Genomic DNA, 22535 nt, shown 5'->3' with positions numbered 1-22535 from the left:
GAATCTGGCTTAAATTTCTGGCAATTCCCTGTTAATATACTGTTGCAACTACTTTTTAAGTTATGTTGAACAGAGTTTTACTTCGTGTAATACTAATGATACTGTTACTAATTTTTGCATTCTGTTAGGTACCCTCTCTTTAGAATGGACATAAACAGATCTCTTCCAGGAAGTTGACCAGCTATCTCTGGCTTTCACATTTCTTGGCATAGACTGTCGAGTGCTCCCAGTACTGCATCAGCTTACTGAAACATTTCTACTCCTATTCTTCAACCACGTGAGCCTTGTTTTCCACAGTGCCTTCAGTATGGCTTGGAGTTATTCCTTCAATACCATCAGTTCTTGATCATACACTACCTCTTGGAATGCTGGAACATAAATTCTTTGGAGTACAGTTATTCTGTGTATTTCTTCCATCTTTTTTTTTAACAGTTTGGCTTATAATTCACATATACAGTCCAATCATTTAATCATATTAAAAAGAGTTCTACAATCATCACCACAATCAGTTTTAGAAGATTTTCTTCTCTCTTGTACTCATTGTCATTAGCTCCTCGTCTCCTTCCAACCGCCCCTGCCATGCCCAGAAGAAACCATTAATCCATTTAATGTCTATAGATTCACCTATGCTGCATTTCATATCCAGAAAAACACCAACCTCCCACCCACCCCTAAAATAAATAAATAAAGTCAACATCAATAACACAATAAAACACAGGCAAACCTCAACTAAAAAAGAAAGCAGAAAATATTAGAAACTAGAACAATTTAAAATGGGTCAAAAGGGAGATCAAATATTAAGGTGTTAAATTTTAACCTATCTACAATAATCCACTTTCCAGTGCACTCTGTATGACAGACAGTAAGACTCTTCACATCCCTGTTTCGTGGATAGAGGGAATTCACTAGAGGCTTAATCCAGATGATTGCCCTTCACTTTTTAAAAAAATTGAAACAACTTTAAATGGGTCAAAGGGGAGATAAAAATGTTAAGACATTACATTTTAATCTGACTGCATCTGCCATAATTGATTTTACAATGCCCTTTATCTGAAAACAAAGCTATTCGCATCTCTCCAAGATGGTCCAGGGGATTGATTCACTGGCAGTTCAACCCAAGTGTGGACCCTGCCGATGGTTTGGGCCTTCCACTATCAACCATACCCTTCTGCAAACCTGGTGTTCGGAATTTAAGCTCTGATAGCATTCTCTCCTTCACATTTGGATTCTATTCTTTACAATCCTTGGATCACACCGGCAGTGTGCTTCTTCCATGTGGACTTTTTGTCGCCTCACTTGTTTGAAGACAAGCCTCTATGTAGACCCCAGATGCTACTCTTTCGGATTGCTGAGAACCATCTGGTTTCTTCACCACATGCTGCTACAGCACCCATAGCTTCGGTGAGCTCTTCATGAGGGCGAGCACCAGGCAGAGACATGTCATAAGAACAAATCGTCTTTAGCTGGGGCTAGAATTAAGTTGGAGCCCAAAGTCCACTCACGGTCATTGATGCGATGCTGTCTGTGTCATTCATTATTCCCCATGGAGGCCTTCAACGTTGCAACTTGAGGCTTGAATTCTTTTTACCTTTGAGAAATGCTAGCCACATTTTCCCCTTTTTGTTTCCTAAATCCAGGCCTGTGCAATTAAAATCGTTTTATTAGGGGCTCTACAATTATCACCATCCATGCATACATCAACTGTGTAAAGCACATCTGTACATTCACTGACCTCATCGTTCTCAAAACATTTGCTCTCCACCTAAGCCCCCGATATCAGCTCCTCATTTTTCCCTCCCTCCCCACTTCCCCTCCCTCATGAACCCTTGATAATTTTTAAAGTATTATTTTGTCATATCTTGCTCTGTCTGACGTCTCCCTTCACCCCCTTTTCTGTTGTCTGTCCCCCAGGGAGGAGGTCACATATAGATCCTTGTAATCGGTTCCCCCTTTCCAACCCACTCACCCTCCACCCTCCCAGTATCGCCACTCACTCCGCTGGTCCTGAAGGGAGTCTGTGGAATTTTTATTGTAAGAATTTGTGTTCTCGATCCACCATTTAAAATCTTCTGTTCAGCGGGTTTACTCGATCTTTTTCCTTTAGGGTTAGTTTCTTACTCTAGAGCAAGTTCCAGAGCATCTTCTGATATTCAAAGAATTTGATTCTTTCCTATCTTTTTAATGATCTTTGCTTTCTCCATGTATGGTGTCATCTCCCAACTCGCCCAGCCTCCAGTCATGAATGCTCAGTGCATCGTGTCTATTCTTGAGACAGTCTCTAAATTCAGCTGGGATATACACACAGTGGTATTTTGGATATTCCGCATTCATTGTAATTTTCTTTTGCTTCAACTTGAACTTGCATATAAACAGTTGATGGTCTGTTCTGCGGATGGCCCCTGGATTTGTTCTGACTGATCACAGAGGTAGTCAATTGCTTCCTGTGTATTCTATCTGGTGAGCTCCTCATTATATCATTTATGTTGTTTGCAATGAACAAGGTGTTGGGTGTGCAAAACTCTGCCATGTGATCTCATATCATTTCTGGCATTAAGGTCTTATTTTCAAACTACTGATTCTTCTCTGTTTTCAACTTTCAATTTTTAATTACCAGTGTATCTTGAGTACCTATTGGAACAATTTCAGATTGCAGAAGTTAGTAAAAGTCCGCAATTTCCGTATCTTTGTCATTAGTGGTTGGTGTGTAAATTTGAATAATAGTATTTTCTGGTCTTCCTTGTGGGCATATGCAAATGATCTTATGACTGACAGTGTTGTACTTCAGGATAGATCTTGACTCTTTCTTTGTAATGACAAATCTTCAATTTGTCGTCTCTGCCATAGTAGACCGCTTGATTATATGATTCAAAATAGTCAATATCAGTCCATCTTAACTCACCAGTGCATACCATTTAACTTTGTATGTCTTCTAGTTTTCTTAGATCTACACTTTATAAATCCCACATCCATCTATTAGTGGATATTTGTGGTTGTTCGTTCGGTGGTTGAGTTGCGCTACATCAACAAATGAAGTCCTGCAAGCTTAGCTCCATCCACATATTTAAAATCAACTTGACTCTGAGGAGGTAGCTCTTCTCCAGGTGTATTCTGAGTACCTTCCAATCAGGGGCCCACCATCCAGCACTGAGATTGTCAGTGCTCCGCTGCTATTCATGAGGATCGCACTGGCCAGCTCCCCCCACCCCCCCAAAGGACATTGTTAGACCCTTCTCCCTAATCTGCCTTCTTTTGGAAGCTCACTTGAGACTTGTCCACTAGGGCCATCCTGTTGAAATAGTGATGGCATCCCCAGCCACACATGGCCACCACAGGTTGACAGACTCACCGGCGAGTGGCCGAGGGCGGATGCAGGAAGGAGGGAACGGCAGACGTGCTGACGACCTGACAAGGTACAGGTGAACCACAGCGAGCCCTCAGGGAGCCCACGCGCGCTCCCAGCCAGGGAGGGAGGCCATGAGTGGCCACTGCTAACCGAGCTGGGGGTGGGACCTTCCTCAGCAAGATTTCTTTCTAAAGTGGGGGGGGGGGGAGTGGAAGGACAATGAAAAGAGATTGGAGCAGCAAGTGAGAACAGCTTTGAGAACAGAAAGAAGCTGTGGGCTCGTGGTTGATATGCCAGTGGTGGTTTCTGTGGCGAGGCCTTGCTTCTGGTCACCAGGGGCTTGCGCCAGGGAGGGGAAGAGTTCGCATCTCTCTGCTCCCTCGTTGTGGGTGCTGGTGGAGTCCACGTGAGCGGAGCTGGCTGTGGCTTGGTACAACCGGGAGCCTGCGTTAATAATTCAAAATGTGGGTGCTCTGTGTGTACACACTTCACCACTCCATGTCTTCTTGTTCCTCCTCTAGTATTCTTCTGTATCCTCTCCTCTGGACACTGTAGGGCTGGTCTATTGCCCAGGTCCGCTTCCCTTGGGGCTTTTGTTTTGTTGCGGAGGATCTGAGTTACGTATCACTTTAAAATAGTAACAGCGATAATAGAGTAGTAATACATATCATACATGTTCAGAATGAATCCAATTTTCCTACTGAAGAATCAGAATTTTCAACAAATGTTGTTGATGTCCTCTATGATGTCATGCGGGTGGCGCCCGTCAACATTGCAGCCCACAGACTGGGCAGTCCCCAGGATCTCTTTAATAGTTCCAGACAGTTCTGGAAATATTACTTAAAAATCTTAGTTGCATAGGTGAATACCTGTTTGGATTATAAAATGCAAATGTATCCTAACACTTTTTTCTAGATGGCAAAGGAATTGTTTTCAAATTTTATATACCCAAAATTAGTATTTCATATGTTTTTCAGTTTATTGTAGGAGTGTTTTGAAGATATCAGGTTTTAATTCTACTTAGCTGGATATTGAACATAATAAATTTACTATAGACTTTAAAAAATGGTAAAGGTATGTAGCAGTAATCACACAGCACTTCTTGCTATGAGTGAGCTATTGAATGGAATTAGGTCTGGATTATGCCCTAATAAAATGGTTTGAAGCAAAATGGTAAAGCTAGTTAAGCCAGTTACACTGGGTGATGTTCATTCACTTGAATGTATGTGGCTCACATTTTTTTCATTGAACATGTACGATTCATTAGCTCTGTAGTGCTCGCCAAAGGTCAACGAAACCCAGATCGCCCCTCAACAAATGTACAGGCTAGTGGAGGAGACTAAAGATTTATAAATAATAATTATACCGCACTGCTAACAGTGATGTGATAATGTGTGTGCTCTGTTTCCACTGAATCTTTTCCAACTCATAGTGACCCTATGTTCAACAGAAGGAAACACTGCAGGTCCTGGGCCGTCCTCACATTTAGTCTTTTGTTTGAGCCCATTGTTGCAGCCACTGTGTCAACCCATCTGGTAAAAGGCGCTTTCTGTATTGCCCACACTGTAATTCAAATGCATGGATTCTTCGTTAGTCTCATTATATCATGTAATAAACTGAAGAACACCACTCACTGCCATCGAGTCAGTTCTGACTCATAGCCACCCGACGGGACAGGTCCTGAAGCTGTAACTCTTTACAAAAGTTAGAAAGTCTCATCTTTCTCCCATGGAGCTGGCTGGTGGTTTTGAACTGCTCACCTTGTGGTTAGCAGCCCATCTCACATCCACTATGCCACCAGGGCACGCACGTTACATAATAGCATGCATAAAATGCTATGGAGAACAAATAAGATAATAGTTATTTCTATGAAGAGAGTTGACCAGAAGAAGAAATCATCCTTGATCTGGGCCCTACAGGATAAGTAAGAGTTTACACACTGGTAAGGTAGGAAATGACATTCCATACGAGAGGTGAGCAGAAGGAGCTGTCTCTCCAACCCCTGTGCCCCAAATCTCGGGCTGACATAAACAATGCTGATCATCGCTTTTCTTTCTCGTACAGGGCACTTGAATTGGCTGTAAAATATAAAACGCATGTGGATACTGTGCTTGCTTATCGTCAGAAGTTTTTGGAGACATTTGGAAAACAGGAAACTAACAAACGATACTTGCAATATGCAGAAGGTGTAAGTATTACACAGTATTTGATAAGAATGTATGTGTTGTTGTTAGGTACCATCGAGTCAGCTCCGATAGCAACCCTGTGCACCACAGAATGAAACTGCGCGGTCCTGTGCCATCTTCACAATGGTTCCTGTGCTGGAGCCCGCTGATGCAGCCACAGTGTCAGTCTATCTTATGGAGGGCCTTTCTCTTTTTGAGACCCTCCGCTTTACCAAACATGATGTCCTTCTCCAGGGACTAGTCTCTCTCATGGCAATATGTCCAAAGTGTCATATAAAACAAAGTCTTGCCATTTTTGCCTCTAACAAGCGCCCTGGCCTTACTGCTTCCAATAAAGATTGATTTGTCCTGTTAGCAGTCTATGGTACTTTCAGTGGTCTTCTTCTGCACAATTCAAATGCATCCTTCTGCTACCGTCTTCCTTATTCAGTGTCCTTCTTTCGCATGCATGTGACGGAAGGAGGATACCATAGCTTGGATCAGGCACACCTCAGTCCTCAAAGTAAGATCCTTGCTCTTTAAGACTCTAAAGAGGTGTTGTGCAGCAGATTTCCTTAATGCAGTGTGTCTTTCGATCTCTTGACTACTGCTTCCTTGAGCATTGACAGTAGAAAGCAAGACAGAATCCTTGACAACTTCAACCTTTTCTCCATTTATCACGATGTGGCCTAGTGGTCAGGTTGTGGAGATTGGATCTTTACATTGAGTCATACAGCAGGCTGCCATCCTTGATCTCCATCGTCTAGTGTTCTAGTTCCTCCTCACTTTTGGCAAGCACTGTTATGCCACCTGCATACTGCAGGTTGTGAGTAAACCTTCCTCCAACCCTCACGCCACATTCTTCTTCACAGAATCCAGCTTCTCTGAGAGTTTTCTCAGCATACACATTGAGCAAGTATGGTGAATGGGTAGAGCCCTGACACACATCTTTCCCGATTTTAAACCATGTCGCATTCCTCTGTTGTGTTCATACAATGGTCTCTTGATCCCTGTACAAATTCTGAATGAGCACAATGAAGTGTTCTGGAATTCCCATTCTCAAGGTTCTTCACAGTTTCTCATGGTCCACACAATGGAATGCCTTTGCACAGTCAATGAAACACAAGTACACATCTTTCTGGTATTCTCTGATATCCATCCGACATCAGCAATGATATCCTTGTTCTGTGTCCTCTTCTGAATCTGGCCTGAACCTTGAGCAGTTTCTTGTTAATGGACATACAGCTGCAACCATTGTTGGGTTATCTTAAGCAAGACTTGACTTGTGTGTGTTGTCAACATCATTCTGTTGGGTCCCTTTCTTTGGAATGGACACAAATACGGGTCTCTTCCAGTTAGTTGGCCAAGTGGTTGTCTTCCACATTCCCTGGCACAGAGTGACTGCTTCTGTGCTTCTTCAGCTTTTGGAATCATCTCAGTGGGGTTTCCGTCAATTCCTGGAGTCTTGGTTTTGGCTGATGCATTCAGTGCAGTGTGAACCTATTCCTTCAGCACCATTGGTTCTTGTTCATATGCTGCCTCTTGAAGTGGTGGGCAGTCAACGAATTATTTTTTGTTACGGTTACTCTGTATTGACTCTGCATTTTTCCCATCTTTTCTTGATGTTTCCTGGATCATTCAATATTTTGCCTATAGAATCTCTCAACCTTGCATTTTTCCTCCAGGTCTTTCAGTTTTAGATGTGCTCAGCATGTTCTTCCCGTTGGCTTTCTAATTCTAGGTCTTCGAACATTTCGTGAAAAGATTCAGCGTTGTCTTCACGAGCTGCCCTGCTGTCTTCTTTGTTGTCCCACAGATCATCAGCTCTTCTGTCATTAGTGTTCTTGAGATGTCAAGTCTCTTCTTGAGATGCTCTTGAAATTCAGGTGGGATAGACTAAAGTTTGTATTTTGGCTCCTGTGGATGTGTTTGAATTTTCTTCAGCTTTATTCTAAACTTACATACGCGCAATTGATGGTGTGTGCCACAGTTGGTCTCTGGGCTTGTTTTAGCTGCTGATATTGAACTTCTCCATCATGTCTTCCACAGATGTAGTCAACTTGATTGCTGGGTTTTCCATCTGGGGAAATCCACGTATCTAGTTGCCTTTTGTGATGCTGGAAAAAGGTCTTTGCTATGAACAAATCACTGATTCTGCGAAATTTGATCATGTGATCTCCAGCTTCATGTCTATAGTCAAGTCCATATTTTCCAACTATTACTCCCTCTTTGTTTCCAACTTTTGCATTCCAGTCACCAGTAACTATCAGTGCATCTCAACTGCACATTTATTCCATTTCTGACTGAAGTCATTGATGAACTTCTTTAATTTTTTCTTCACTGGCTTTCATGGTTGGTGCATAAAGCTGAATTTTCATTGTAGTGATTGGATTTCCTTGAAGGCGTATAGCATTGTACCCCATGGTGGATTTAGCAAGATCCTTTCTGACAAAGAGTGCCACTCCATTCCTCTTGATTGTGTTTTTCCCAGCATAGTAAACCACATGATTTTCTGATTCCAAATGGCCAATACTGGCCATTTTCATTTTTGAGAACTTCCAGTTCTCCTAAATTCATATGCCATACATTCCAAGTTCCATTTATTAGAGGCTTTTTGCAGTTGTTTCTCTTTACCTTGTGTCATGCCCCAGCACCAAATGAAGACCCAGAGAAACCGCTCCCACAGGCTTTACTGGACTCACCTCACCATGATCGATGCCCCTCCAAGAAATCAGTTCCTCTTCAGTCACATTTGGAGTGCCCTCAGACTTGAGGGGCCCGTCTGCCAGATGTGTCTCTGACCACGTGCTGCTCCCTTTGTTTAGGCTTTCAGTGTTTGACAGTCCTTTGAAGCTCTACATAAGGTTTTCAGCACCTTCTTCCTCTGAACTGGGGAGACAATCTTTCATTGTCTGTTCTCAGTCTGGAAGCTCCACTGAAATCTGTTCACTTTGGGTGACCCTGCTGGCATTTGAAATACCAGTGACACAGCTTCCAGCATCACACAGAAACACCACAACAAACTGACAGACAAGTGGTGCATAATAATGTATATGTTTTGTTATAGCTACTAACAATATTCATATTAACAAGGCAAAGGTAGGCTGATTCATACAATATCAATATCCTGGGTCTTATTTTTACTATGTGTGTAGTGTAAATTTTGTTTCTTTCATCTTAGAACCATATTATGATGAATTCAAGTCTGTTTTTATATCATTCCATTTGTATTCACAATACAGAGATAAGTAATCTATAAATGACTGGGATAAATTATTCCAGTCATTAATAGATGGTTGAGAGTAAAAGACTTCTAATTTCTGTTTGTTTGTTTGTTTGTTTTTTACTTCTATCAGCTACCCCTTCTGCTCCTGGGGAATTATAATCAGAGAGGGCACTGACTAGATCTCAGATACCTTATGACTTTTGTAGAATTCTAGGGAGTAAGGCTGCACCTAGTAGAAGTATCGCACCTAGGTATACTATTTGGGTAGCAGCCCAAGCTCCTGCTAGGTTCTCAGATTTTATTATTTCAATGAGGGGGGAATCATTCCAGTACATATCATCCCATGGAAGAGTCAGAAGAAGAGGGTTTGTGTCAGCGCTACATCAAAATGGAGCTTGGTCACCTCCCTAGAGCCCTCTAGGCCCAGACAGGAGAAGTAGAATTTCCCTTCAAGCCTTATAGAGCCAAGAGGCTAGGCTATCAAGAGCTAAGATCCCGAGAGAGCACAGACTTTAAACTCAAATATTGTGAATGAGTTGGTTTCCTTAGTTTTTTTATTCATATATTTGGGTTTTGATTGTTTTTAAGGATACAGAATTGACCTCTGCCTTCTTGGAGCTTATCAAATATTTTGGACACTGCTCCTTGGGGGTAGACTAAAATGAATGTCTATATCCATCCCAGGGGTGGGGCGGATCAGAAAGGGCCTTAGGAAAAAGAGCAAGGTAAGGTGAAAGTGTCAACAATTCCTGCTTAGCCAACATGTGCACTTACCATATTTCTAAAAGCGGGGTCACACTCTACACCAGTGGGCCACTGAAAAAATTTTTAAATGGTGAAGCCTTTGGGGCTGTTCATAGAGTTTAGCAATCCAGGATAATCAGTTACATGTTGTAGCGTTCTTGGTGGAAAAAGGGCATATTTTATAAAAACTCTAAAACTTTTTTTGTTGTCTATTTGTCTTTATTAGAAACCTGCTTAGAACTGAAATGAATTGTCTAGTAGAATGAGCACTTGCTCTACTACTTGGACAAATTCTGAACAGTTTGACAGCAGCTGCCACAACTCAAAAGCTCACTTGATCTTTTTATTACGGCTTTGAAAAGATGGCCATACATTAAAATTAGCCATCCACCTTAAACTTACTTTATTGTATAATTTTAATCATATTAATGCTCTTCCTCCTCCTCCTTCTTAAAAAAATGTTTCAAATCATAAACACTTAACATTTAAATCTTCTTTTTTACTACTATTGTTACCAGAATGTTTTTTTAAATCATTTTATTAGGGGTTCATACAACTCTTATTACAATCCATACAGTCATCAATTGCGTAAAGCACATTTGTATAATCATTGCCCTCATCATTCTCAAAACATTTGCTCTCTACTTAAGCCCCTGGCATCAGCTTGTCACCAGAATGTTTGAAGAGAAACAGAGACTTCAAAGTGGGATAACCAGAACAACATAGGTTTCTCTGTTGCCTTATGGCACCGTGCACTCGTTTTCGATTTTGTAGGTATCATTTTGCAGTTAACTAGAGATCATAAGGCAACATTTTAAACTTAAAATGTTTTTAATTGAAAATTTACCTACAGCTGAGATAAAATAGCTTTGTTTTACTTGGTTTCATGTATTACACTTATTATCTAATCACAATTGATCATCATACTTATCTATCTATGCCAAAATGGTGATTACATAAATTCTTTATTTTAGAACTATAGTTGAGTAGAAAAATATTATTTTTAAATAATGTCGAGACATTTATTCTCAATCTTTGCTGAATTTTAATGGGCTCTTGTACATAATATGCAAATTTATAAGTGGCATAGCAGTTACGAGTTGGGCTGAGATCCACAAGGTCAGCAGTTCAAACCACTGGCCACTCCTTGGGCAAAAGATGAGGCTTTCTAGTTCCTCAAATAGTCACAGTGTCAGAAGCCCACAGGGCCATTTCATCCTGCCGTCCCCGGTCACGACGAGTCAGAATCAGCGAGTTGGCAGTAAGTTTAGATTTGGTTATACTCTTAGGTCAGTGGAACTTACCATTTAGAAAATCAAGAAGCGAGAGGGCCATTTAGTCATTCATATCTGTGGGCCCTGAAATATTACGTGGACACTTTTAGTATAAAAGAAAATCTGTTATTCATGTAAGGTTCCCTAACAATGCTTTTATTGAGAGTCATTATTCGTGGCCTGCATTGCCGTCTGGTAAATATTTTAGGAATGTATCGTAAGTCTGGCCTTTAAAACCACTCAAGGAATAGCCTCCTCCATGTGCTGAGTACATATTCTGCACAAGATTAGAAGAAGAGCCAGAAAACATTTAAAACATTGTCCTAGGAAAAAGAAAACAGAGGGAAAAAATCAAATTCATGAACAGAAGTTTAGGAAGTATAGAATTTTGAAGACAATTGTGTTAGGGTTCTCTAGAGAAACAAAACCAGAATGCTAATAATTTTATATATATTTATACAGATAGATATGTAACATAAGAAATAAACAGTTAATTAAATTATAAAGCAGTACAAATGGCTCAGTGCATCTCACTCCCGTGAGACAGTAATGAGATACTGGCAGTCCTTCAAGTCTTGAGGGCTACCGGGTAGGCCTCTGTAGAGCAATTCAGGCTCTCTGGGCACAGGCAGCAAACAACAAGGCAGGTCATCAGCAGTCAGCCAGATGACAGATCACCACCAGTCCCTAGCTCAAGAGATGTAGATTCCAATGGTGTAGCAAAGCAGATCTTGAAGGAACCTCAAATTACAGTGACACAGTCCACGGGTTAGGTGTCCCACAGGTAGTGTAACTTGCAAATGGAGGCATAGAACAAGCAAAGCAGCAGCACACTGGTCCGATGATCAAATAGCAAGAGACAAGAAAGGTGAGACTCTCCGAGCCATTTATCGCTCCACCCTTCAGTTAATCACATGTGTGTTTATCGGCCAGGTTGGCACAACAAACTAACTACCTCAATCCACCCCTCGACAACTTGGTACCTGTACACAATTCATTAGCCATATATAATTTCCAGACATTAATGAAATCACACTTATACTTATCATCAAACATCTATCAGACATATAAATGAAAACACACTGAGTCCAATTGTATCTGATATGTCATACACGAACAAAGCAAAGTTAATAAGCACATATACAGAAAATACACTCACAATTACAAACCTCGCTTTTGCAATTGATCACATGGTCATAACTGATAGGTTAAACTACCTCCTTCTACTACTCATTTCGTATTACCTTTGCCCTCAGCAAGCACCTCAGCTGGCTGTGGTTTATTGCCTTCATTCCTGAGGGGTGACCCAGACCTTCATTCCTGAGGGGTCTGGGTCATTAGAGGTCCTGTCAGGATTGCGTTGCTGTAACTTACCATTTACTTTAATCACAGGGCATGGTAGCACTAAGAGTCGGCCTATGGGATCTCCTGGATTCTAGACATATTCTTCTTTACCTCCATTATGTAGCACCAGTCCAATTTCTCCTTGGTAATCAGGATCACCCACACCACTCAGTACAGTGACACCCTTCCTGACCTGTTGATCCAAAGGCTTGAGAAGCCCAAAGTGGCCAGGGGGCATTCTCAGCTGCCAGTTCAGTGGAATCCGTGCTGTGTTTCCAGGTGGGAGAGTTCCTTTCTTTGGGACCAGGACCTCCAGGCCTGAGGAACACAGGGTTGCTGGGACAGGAAGCAAAAATGCTGCAAGGGGATCATTAGGAGTAATAGTGAGTGGTGCCACTCCAGCTTCCACCCCTTGATTCCTGGACCCATGCATTCTGGCTTCTGGAGACACAGCACCATATATTGGCCGCTGGTTTAGAGCAGATACAGCTTCCCGGAGAACATTGCCCCACCCCTGCAAGTTGTTGCCACCTAGTTGGCACCATAATTGTGTCTTTAGGAGCCCATTCCATCATTCTATCAAGCCGGCAGCTTCAGGATGATGAGAAACATGATACAACCAGTGGATTCCATGGGAATGGACCCTTTGCTGCACTGTATTTGCTGTAAAGTGAGTTTCTTGATCTGAAGCAATGCTATGTGGGATGCCGTGCCGGTGGATGAGGCATTCTGTAAGTCCACGAATGGTTGTTTGGGCAGAAGCATCACGTGCAGGGAAGGCAAATCCATATCCAGAGTAGGTGTCTATTCCAGTAAGAACAAAACGCTGTCCCCTCCATGATGGAAGTGGTCCTATGTAATCAACCTGCCTCAAGTTGCTGATCGATCTCCCCGAGGAATGGTCCCATATCTCGGACTTAATGTTGGTTTCTGTTGCTGGCAAATGGGGCACTCAGCAGTGACAGTGGCCAAGTCAGCCTTGGTGAGTGGAAGTCCATGTTGCTGTGCCCATGCATAAACTCCATCCCTGCCACCATGTCCACTTTGTTCATGTGCCCATTGGGTGATAACAGGAGTGGCAGAGGAAAGAGGAGGACCAGTCTCCACAGCGCGTGTCATCTTATCCACTTGATTATTAAAGTCCTCCTCTTCAGAAGTAACCCTTTGGTGAGCATTCATATGAGATACAATTATCTTTACTTTCTTGGCCCATTCAGAGAGGTCTGTCCACATACCTCTTCCCCACAACTCCTTGTCACCAATTTTCCAATCATGGTCCTTCCAATTCCTTGACCATCCAGCCAAGCCATTAGCCACAGCCCATGAATCAGTATACAGTCTCACATCTGGCCATTTTTCCTTATATGCAAACTGAACGGCCAGGTGCACTGCTCAAAGTTCTGCCCATTGGGAAGATTTCCCTTCACCACTGTCCTTTAGGGAGATCCCAGAAAGGGGCTGTAGTGCTGCCACTGTCCACTTACGAGTGGCACCTGCATATCGTGCAGAGCCATCCATAAACCAAGCATGACTTTTTGTTCCTCAGTTAAAGTATGGCAAGGAACTCCCCAGGAGGCCATAGGTGCAGACTTGGAGAAAGAAGGTAATGTGACAGGAGTGGAGACTGTGGGCATTTGGGCCACTTCTTCATGCAGTTTACTTGTCCCTTCAGGTCCTGCTTTGGCCCGATCTCATATATACCACTTACATTTAACAATGGAGTGTTGCTGCGCACGTCCAACTTTATGATTCTGTGGGTCAGACAATACCCAGTTCAGGCCTCATGGTGACTTAGTGGCCCATGATGAGGCGTTCGGTCTCCACCAAGGCCCAGTCACAGGCCAACCGCTATTTTTCAAAGGGGGAGTAGTTGTCTGCAGAGGATGGCAGGACAATACTCCAAAATCCCAATGGTCTATACTGTGCTTCACCAATAGGGGTCTGCCAAAGACTCCACACTGCATCTTTATCTACAACTGACACCTCTAGCACCATTGGTCAGCTGGATCATATGGTCAGGAAGGGTGTCACTGTACTGAGTGGTGTGATTGATCCTGATTACCAAGTAGAAATTGGACTGGTGCTGCATAATGGAGGTAAAGAAGAATATGTCTGGAATCCAGGAGATCCCATAGGTCGACTCTTTTTTAGTGCTACCAGGAATGAAGGTCTGTGTCACCCCACCAGGCAATAAACCACAGCCAGCTGAGGTGTTGCTAAGGACAAAGGTAATACCGAATGGGTAGTAGAAGAAGGTAGTTTAACCTATCAGTTATGACCATGTGATCAATTGCAAAAGCGAGGTTTGTAATTGTATTTTCTGTGTATGTGCTTATTGCATATCTTTCCTTTGTTCATGTATGATATATCAGATACAATTGGACTCAGTGTGTTTTCATTTATATGTATGATAGATGTTTGATGATAAGTATAAATGTGATTTCATTAATGTCCGGAAATTATATATGGCTAATAAATTGTGTACAGGTGCCAAGTTGTCGAGGGGTGGATTGAGGTAGTTAGTTTGTTGTGCCAACCTGGCCAATAAACACATGTAGGATTAATTGAAGAGCGGAGAGATAAATGGTTTGGCAAGCCTCGCCTTTCTTGTTCCCGGGTCTCTTACTTTCTGATGGTCGACACACCTTAGCCAGTTTCCTGTTTCAGCTGGCAAGGCTCACTTCCTGAAAGACATCCCCAAAGAGAAGCTGATGGACCTACCCTGATCCAGCCCTGGGTGCTGGAGCAGCCGTGTGGAGAGACCTGCCAGCACTGAATGCTTACACGTTCACTGATTCGGCTTTCCTCCTGCAGTCGGTGTCATTGTGAGTGTTTCATGAGATGGAGGAGGACTTTGTGGATTGGTGTCGGGCATATGGGTTAATGTAGGACTTGTGGGCTTGGGCAGCACTGGGTTGGGATGTGTTCTTGATGTGCACTTACCATTTATATAAAACTCTCTCATGCATGAGTTTCTGTGGATTTGTTTCTCTAAAGTACCCAGGCTAATACAACAATATAGAAGAGTTGCCTTTGTAGTTGATTCATGGGTTGTGGAATAGTAAGCAGTAACCATGATCCTGGCCTAATGGAGTGTATTTTCAAATAGAGGAGACAGAGTGCTGCTTACTTTCAGTTGTAATGGAAGTGCCTTGAAAGAAGTGTGCACAGTGCTATGAGACTATGAATGTGGGAGCTGACTGAGGATGGAGGAAGTAGCAGTAACTATGCAAAGCAAATTGCATTTCAGCCAGGCTCTGAAAAATGAATAGAAGAAGCTGCCTGGGGGTGGGAATTGACAAGTTCCAGGCAGAGGGAAAGTAGTGAAGTGCAAGGAGAAAGAGCAAGTGAGAAATTGATTTGAGAGTTACAGGGCAAATTAAAGATACTGCACTTTATCTTAAAGACTGGTGGGAAGCTATTGAAGGGAAGTAACAGAGTCACTTTTCTGTTTTCCTTTCGAAAATCCTGATTCCCTTTAAAAAAAAGAGAGAGAAATTTAAATTTCTACAAAGTTTTCTCAAGTAGAAATAATAATTTATAAATTATCAAGGGTTCGTTAGGGAGGGGAAAAATGAGCTGATAGCAAGGGCTCAAGTAGAAAGAAAATGTTTTGAAAATGATGAAGGCAACAAATGTACAAATGTGTTTGACACAATGGATGTACGTATGGGTTGTGATAAGAGTTGTATGAGCCCCCAATAAAATGATTTTAAAAAGAAAAAAATTCTTTTCTAAAATAGCGTTTTGTCGGTCAGTCAAGTGATGTGATCGTATTGAAAGAATGAGTTAGAGTCCTGAGGGACTGCTCCGGGCCCTCGGTCAGTCATGCTTGGGTCTGAAGGGTCTCAAGAGCCCTGGAACAGCGTGGCCTTCATAATGGACGTGATGAGAACACTCGGAGGTTCGCAATCAAGAGAAGGACTTGAAGGATTACTCCCGGTTGACTGATCGCAGGACCGCGTGATGGCAAGGGAGCCAGGCAGAACATTCCTGTCCGATTATCTATCCTAGAGGATGGAGAAGGGAGGTAGAGTAAGACGAATATAAGAAAAAAAGTTCAGCAGTAAACTCAAGAGACCACTGTGGTTGAGGTAGAGGAGAAGGTGGTGAGGCAGACAAGGCGAGGAGTTTGAGACAAGGCATTTATGAATGACCTCAACATGTCTACTTTGGGCAACTGGCAGGAGAGAATGGCATTACTGTGGATAAAGGGATAGGTGGAGATATACACGCTTGAGTTTGAAGTGCCATCTGTTATCCAGCAGCAGCATTTAGAAGGCAATCGGCAATATAAATGTCGACAACCGAGGGTATTTGCAAAGGCAAAGTCACCACTAGATAACTGTGTGATCATGGCCCCCCAGGCTCAGCCGAAGCTCTGCGAATCCATGAGCTCTCCCAGGGAAAGAGTGAGGAGCCGGCAGCTGGACCCCTGGTCAATGCTCACAGATTGCGGTCCAGCAGAAGAAGACCGGGGAGGAGGAGGGAGCGACAGAAAAAGGACCTTTCAAAAAGGGGAGCAGAAACCAGACAACACTGGTATTATACGTGACAGTGTGCAATGAGCAGCGGTCCGTCCACAAAGCCCAGGGACTACTGCCACATGGGACCTTTTCTTCTCTGAAGCCCGTGCGTCCTCAGATATCCTCACTCGCTCTTTCATTTTCCGCATCTTCAAGTCCTCTTCTCAGGACATTTTCTCTGATCACCCTTTTTGACATACCACTCTAGCACTCACTGTCCTCCTTGCCTGTTTCCAAAAAACGGACCACCTCACCCTACTGCATACCAGGCCTTATCATCCCTCGTCCACTACTCGCTGTCAAGGCCGTGGTTTTTATCTCTGTGTTCATCCATGAATGCACAAACCTAGAAGAACCTGTGGCATATACTAAGCATTAAATAAATGTTTATTGAATCAGTAAGTAATTCAATTAGTCTGAGAAGGCTATGGGATGAGAACTGCACACGTTTGATGGTGGCATCACTGAGATGTTCCTGAAATGCGGTGGGAAGACAGTCCCATTACAGTGGCTTGGGAGAACTTGAAAGTCAGGAATGCAGGGAAGAACGAGTGGGGAGCTGCAGGGAGATGGGATAAAGAGTCAAGAATGGTGATGGGCCAGGAAAGAGAAGGAAACGACCTCCCCTATATGATCACTGCAGATGGGTGCATAAGCAAATGTGGTGAAGACAGCTGATGGTGCCCGGCTATCAAAAGAGATAGTGTCTGGGGTCTTAAAGACTTGAAAGTAAACAAGTGGCCATCTAGCTCTGAAGAATCAAAGCCCACATGGAAGAAGCACACCAGCCTGTGTGATCACGAGGTGCCGAAGAGATCAGGTATCAGGCATCATCAGAACAAAAAATCATAACATTGTGAATGAGAGGAAGTGCAGAGAGGAGACCCAAAGCCCATTTGTAGGCAATTGGACATCCCCTTACGGAAGGGTTGCAGGGAGGAGACGAGCCAGTCAGTGTGCAGTGTAGCAACAATGAAACATACAACTTTCCTCTAGTTCCTGAATGCTTCCTCCCTACCACTATCATGATCCCAATTCTACCTTACAAATCTGGCTAGACCAGAGGAGGTATACTGGTACAGATAGGAACTGGAAACACAGGGAATCCAGGACAGATGATCCCTTTAGGACTAGTGGTGAGGGTGGCAATGCTGGGAGGGTGGGGTCGAGAGGGGAACCGATTACAAGGATCTACATATAACCTCCTCCCTGGGGGATGAACAACAGAAAAGTGGGTGAAGGGAGACATAGGACAGTGTAACATATGACAAAATAATAATTTATAAATTATCAATGGTTCATGAGGGAGGGGGCAGCAGGGAGGGAGGGGGGAAATGAGGTGCTGCTGCCATGAGCTTATGTGGAAAGCAAATGTTTTGAGAATGATGAGGGCAATGAATGTACAAATGTGCTTTACACAACTGATGTATGTATGGATTGTGATAGGAGTTGTATGTGCCCCTAATAAAATGATTTTTTTAAAAGAAAGAAAGAAATGAATGTGTAATAATTGAAGGCAGACATCCTGGAAGCACTGAAGAAGACAGGATCGGGGTATCTGTGAAGTGGTGAAGGCAGAGGGAGAAGGATGAATACACCTATTGTAACTGTGTGAGAGCCAGGAAGGGGAATTAAATGAATTTATGCCTAATGGCTGCTATGTTCTCCGAAAAGTTGGTTTTCAGCTGAATGTGAGAAAGATGGGGTAGAGAATGTAAAGCAATTTAGTATGATTTTGAAATAGCTTCTCTGTGAATAAGGAGAACTGACTAAGAGTGGCAAACAGTATTGACCTCCCTATCAGAGGAAAGGCTGGGTTTTGCATGGCAGTCGTTTGGCAGCTGCCAAAGATCATTCTTCATATCTAATCCAAGAACTCGGTGATCCCTAGAAGACTGTTCTGACACTGGATACACGCAAGGTGAGCTAGCTGTTCACTGACATGCTCATGTGTATTATGACAGGTAACTAGTATAGATGTCATCCCCTTCTTGCCTTCCCAAAATAAGGACAGGGAGACCTGGCCTTCTTCCCTGCAACAAAGATGGACTTCCAGTGCAACGAAGCAACAATTGTTCAGTATGCCATCAATATATAGTTTTATTGTGATTGATGTGAGACATCTATGTAAGTCAATATAGGGTGGAAGAATGCCAAGACATTCATCAAGTTTTGTCTCTCTTTGCAAATGTTTTGTTAGACATACAAATTAATGTTTTGCCATGTAAAGTTTACAAAACGTCTTTCAAATAGTCTAACCCTCCAGTGTATTGTTACTTGCATCTTAACACAGGCATCATTTCCAATTAATAGGGATGTATTTGCTCTACATATACTATACAAATATGTGAAAGAAGTTTCATTGCTTAAAGAAAAAGCAAACAAAAAGGAAACCAAACCAAGTTCACTGCCATTAAGTCTGACTCATAACAACCCTATAGGACAGGGCAACCTCCCCTGTGGGTCTCCAAGCCTGGAAATCTGTACAGCGGCAGACAGCCTCATCTTTCTCCTGAGGAGGAGGAGGAGGAGAGAACCCAAAATGTTTACAGTAAATTACTTGTCAGAAATTTTTGATACTGGAAGCAAAAAGAACCAAATCCTTAATTTCATCAACTTCAAACACGAAATGAAGGCGGCATGGAATCCTGTTAAGGCTGAATGAAGCCTTCAGTTACTTCGATCTGTTCAAGTAGTAAGATCTCAGTTTGGTTTAAAACTACATATTCTACTTAACTTTCCTACTTGGAAGTAAAAGCCTATTCACTCTTGGCTTAGTGTCAGGAATCTGGATTTATTTCATAGTAAATCAGAGTTCATTTAACTTAGAACCCATTTTCCCCATGTATTTCTTGCTTGCTTCAGAAAAGGCATGCATTTTAAAATTAGTCATTTCCATATAGATCTATTTTTAGTAGTAGAATGTACTTTCCTAAAGATATTATCCATAGACCCCAGTGAGAGACTTCATTCTTAACATAAAACCTAATAAGGACAGAGAAAAGTCAAGGCTGAACTAGGGGAGGGGGAGCAGGCAGTATGAATTGATGCAAAAGAAACAAAAATAGTATCACCTGTTAATTATGTGTTGTATGTCTCCCAGTCTTGCTTTCTCGCGGTGTCCTCTAACAGGGGTTCTCAACCGGGGAGGGGGGGGAAGGGGATCGAACGACCCTTTTGCAGGGGTCGCCTGATTCATAGCAGTAGCAAAATGACAGCGATGAAGTAGCAATGAAAATCATTCTATGGTTGGGGGGTCACCACCACAGGAGGAGCAGCCTGAGGAAGGCGGAGAAACACTCCTCTCACCTCTTTTCAGCACCGTCACCCCAACCACGGGGTGTTCCCATTGCCTTCAGAGCTGTGGCGAAAGCACCACTTTGTCCAAATGTCCTTGGGAGAGTGGTGTGTCCCCTCCTTTGCCCTCAGCTAGGGTTTTAGTGTGAGCTGGGAAGAGGTGCCGAACTGAAACATGGCTTGGAGGCCCACACTTTGTCCTTTTCTCCCCCTGTGTGCAGGAGAGCAGTCTGCCTTTCTCCCTCATCCCTGAGTCAACGGTGTAGAATCAATCCTGGGGCCGCAGCACCAGACCACGCTCATTGCCGTCCACTTGATTCTGACTCAGCACCCTGCAGGACCGGCTGGAACTGCCCGCGGGGTTTCCACGGCTGTCTGTCCTCTGGAAGGCAGCCGACTACCACTCCTTTCTCCCATTGAGCAGTTGGCCCGTTCCGCAAGTGACATCCCTAGGGGCGTGGGAAGGGCAGACCACACTAGGTGACACTGTCAGAGGAGTGACGCTAAAGTGATTGTCTATAAAGCTTCCATGCAGTGTGCAGTAGAGATTTATTACTCTTCTATAAAAATATTCTTGTGGGTAGTTATAACAACAAAAAACATTTTTTCCTGTAAGATCAACTTCCATGTCTCAATTTAGCTACCAGGCTAAAACTCTATGCTAATTTCCTCTTTGAGCCTTCTCATGAACTTGGGTCAGAGTCGTCAATTTTACCCAATTAAAATCACCCTGAATCAGGTGGTTTCTTCTGCATCTGGTACAAGCGCCCACTGCCGCTTCATTTCCGCCTGTCTTTGTTCAGTCCCTCGTTTTGTCTGTTTTTCTCATGCTTTAGCTACAAGATTGTGGTGAGTAAGATTTGTGAGCCTCCGTCAGTAACTTCTTTGAAAATGAACCAGTAATTAAAGGAAAATCTCAAAGGGCTTCTGATCAGTTGTAATTCAAAAAAGAGTTTATGATCTTGTTAGTATTTATATAATCTAAGAAGACGTGCATTTGAGCAATGCAGAGCTGTATTTCTCACCTAGACGTCTATGATTACAAGTGGTAGGAAGCATTACTGAGGTTCAGGGAGGTTCCTTGGGACATGGATAACACCACTGAGGGCTATCTGCACTGGGCGCCATCAACTCCCGTGGTGCCGCTGGCTTCCAAGCGCAGGCGTTCCAGTTTGCAGTCCAACGCCTGCCCAGCCACTGGGCGGCCAGGGCTGCTCGAGGTGCCAGAGTGTCTACAGGTGCCTTTCAGCAGTTGCTACACCAGGGATGTTCTTGGGAATCACGAGAGTGCTGGCTTTTTATGGAGATCCGGGTTCTATTTGGCCTTCTTCTTAAATCTGTTGTGTTGTTTTTTTTCCTCCAGCTTTATTAATCTACTTTTTCATGCCTCTTTTGGACGTCTATTTTTGTTTACTATTTGATTAGATTCAGTAATATATATTTTGTAAACAGACTTCCTCTTTTCTTCCTTTACAGCTCCAAATAGATTGGGAGAAAATCAAAGCCAAGATTGAGATGGAAATTACAAAAGAACGAGAGCGCTCATCAAACAGCCAGTCCAACAAGGGTCTGGGTATAAAGCACTAAAGGCCGTACTGCCCTTGAAGAAGTCTATCTTGCGGAGTTAATTCTGGTAAACCAAAAACATGCGTGTTTTGGTTCCTAAAGAAAAAGGAAAAAAGTCTTTCAATCAGTATAAAGTCTTGCTGTGTACTTAATACTAAGAGAACATTAAGAAAAGATTAAGTGTGAAATGATTGATGTAATTCTACCTTTTTGTATTTTTCTAGTCCAGTCATTAGCAAATATGCCTGTATTTTTGGGGACCCTTGTGTGGTGCTGCTTACATTCCACCTTTTTGCCCTGAATCTTCAGTATGAAGAGCTATTCATGCTGACCATGAGACAATGGACTCCTGGAAAATGTGTTAGAATTAATTTCTAACCTCTCCCCCAAACAAGGAATAAAGGACCACTGGTTTCCGACTGGCAAAAAAAAAAAAAAGAATTAATTTCTATTCAACTCCAAAATTTTTTTTTACATCAAGATTCAAGAACGTGGGTGTGTGAAAATGTGTAAAAATTGGCATAACTATTAAAATGCTACTTTAACTTAAAATAATTTTTAATAGTGTAGCTTGCCGTGATGAGAAAATTACACAATAGGTGCTTGAGCATTGTGACCTCACATTGTTTTCACAGTGGTCAAAGCAGAAAGGAAATGCTTGCAGCCTATCGCTCAGTCAAGTGAAAGAAATTCAAATGTTGCTTTAATAGTGCGTTTATAAAGTAATGAAATATGTCACTTTCCCTACTCGACTATTTATATGTGATTTTGCCTTACACGTTAAAACTGTCTGTTATAGGAGCTTCGCAGTTGGTTTAACACTAATGATGCTATGTATGTTGGCAGAGTTTGATATCATTAGTGCCTTTGTATGTGTTGTAAATATTTTGTGTGTTTCATAAACATATCAAGTTGAGAAGATTGTTTATCCAGAATGCCTGAGACCTGACCCTATTACAGGACTGTGGTGATTCCCCACCTCAAAGAAGTTTTTAGTCGGAGGGTACGATATGTAATATAGAACATATTAATAAACAATTTTAAAGCAAA

At 42.6% G+C, this 22535-nt stretch overlaps 1 protein-coding gene across 3 annotated transcripts in view; it reads left to right on the top strand.

Moving 5' to 3' along the window:
• The window catches only part of IFT80 (intraflagellar transport 80), a 166862-nt gene extending 144327 nt beyond the window's left edge, over nt 1-22535 (top strand). For all 3 annotated transcript variants that reach the window (XM_075546978.1, XM_075546977.1, XM_075546980.1), the window contains exons 19-20: nt 5408-5531; nt 21396-22535. In XM_075546978.1, coding sequence (XP_075403093.1) covers nt 5408-5531; nt 21396-21506 — 235 coding nt within the window. In that variant the 3' untranslated portion in view covers nt 21507-22535. The remainder of the gene's footprint in view (nt 1-5407; nt 5532-21395) is intronic.

This window comes from Tenrec ecaudatus, chromosome 4, assembly GCF_050624435.1.
Source record: "Tenrec ecaudatus isolate mTenEca1 chromosome 4, mTenEca1.hap1, whole genome shotgun sequence".
NCBI lineage: Eukaryota > Metazoa > Chordata > Mammalia > Afrosoricida > Tenrecidae > Tenrec > Tenrec ecaudatus.
The sequence above is the reverse complement of the archived record's forward strand: the minus strand, read 5'-3'. Positions and strand labels throughout refer to the sequence as shown.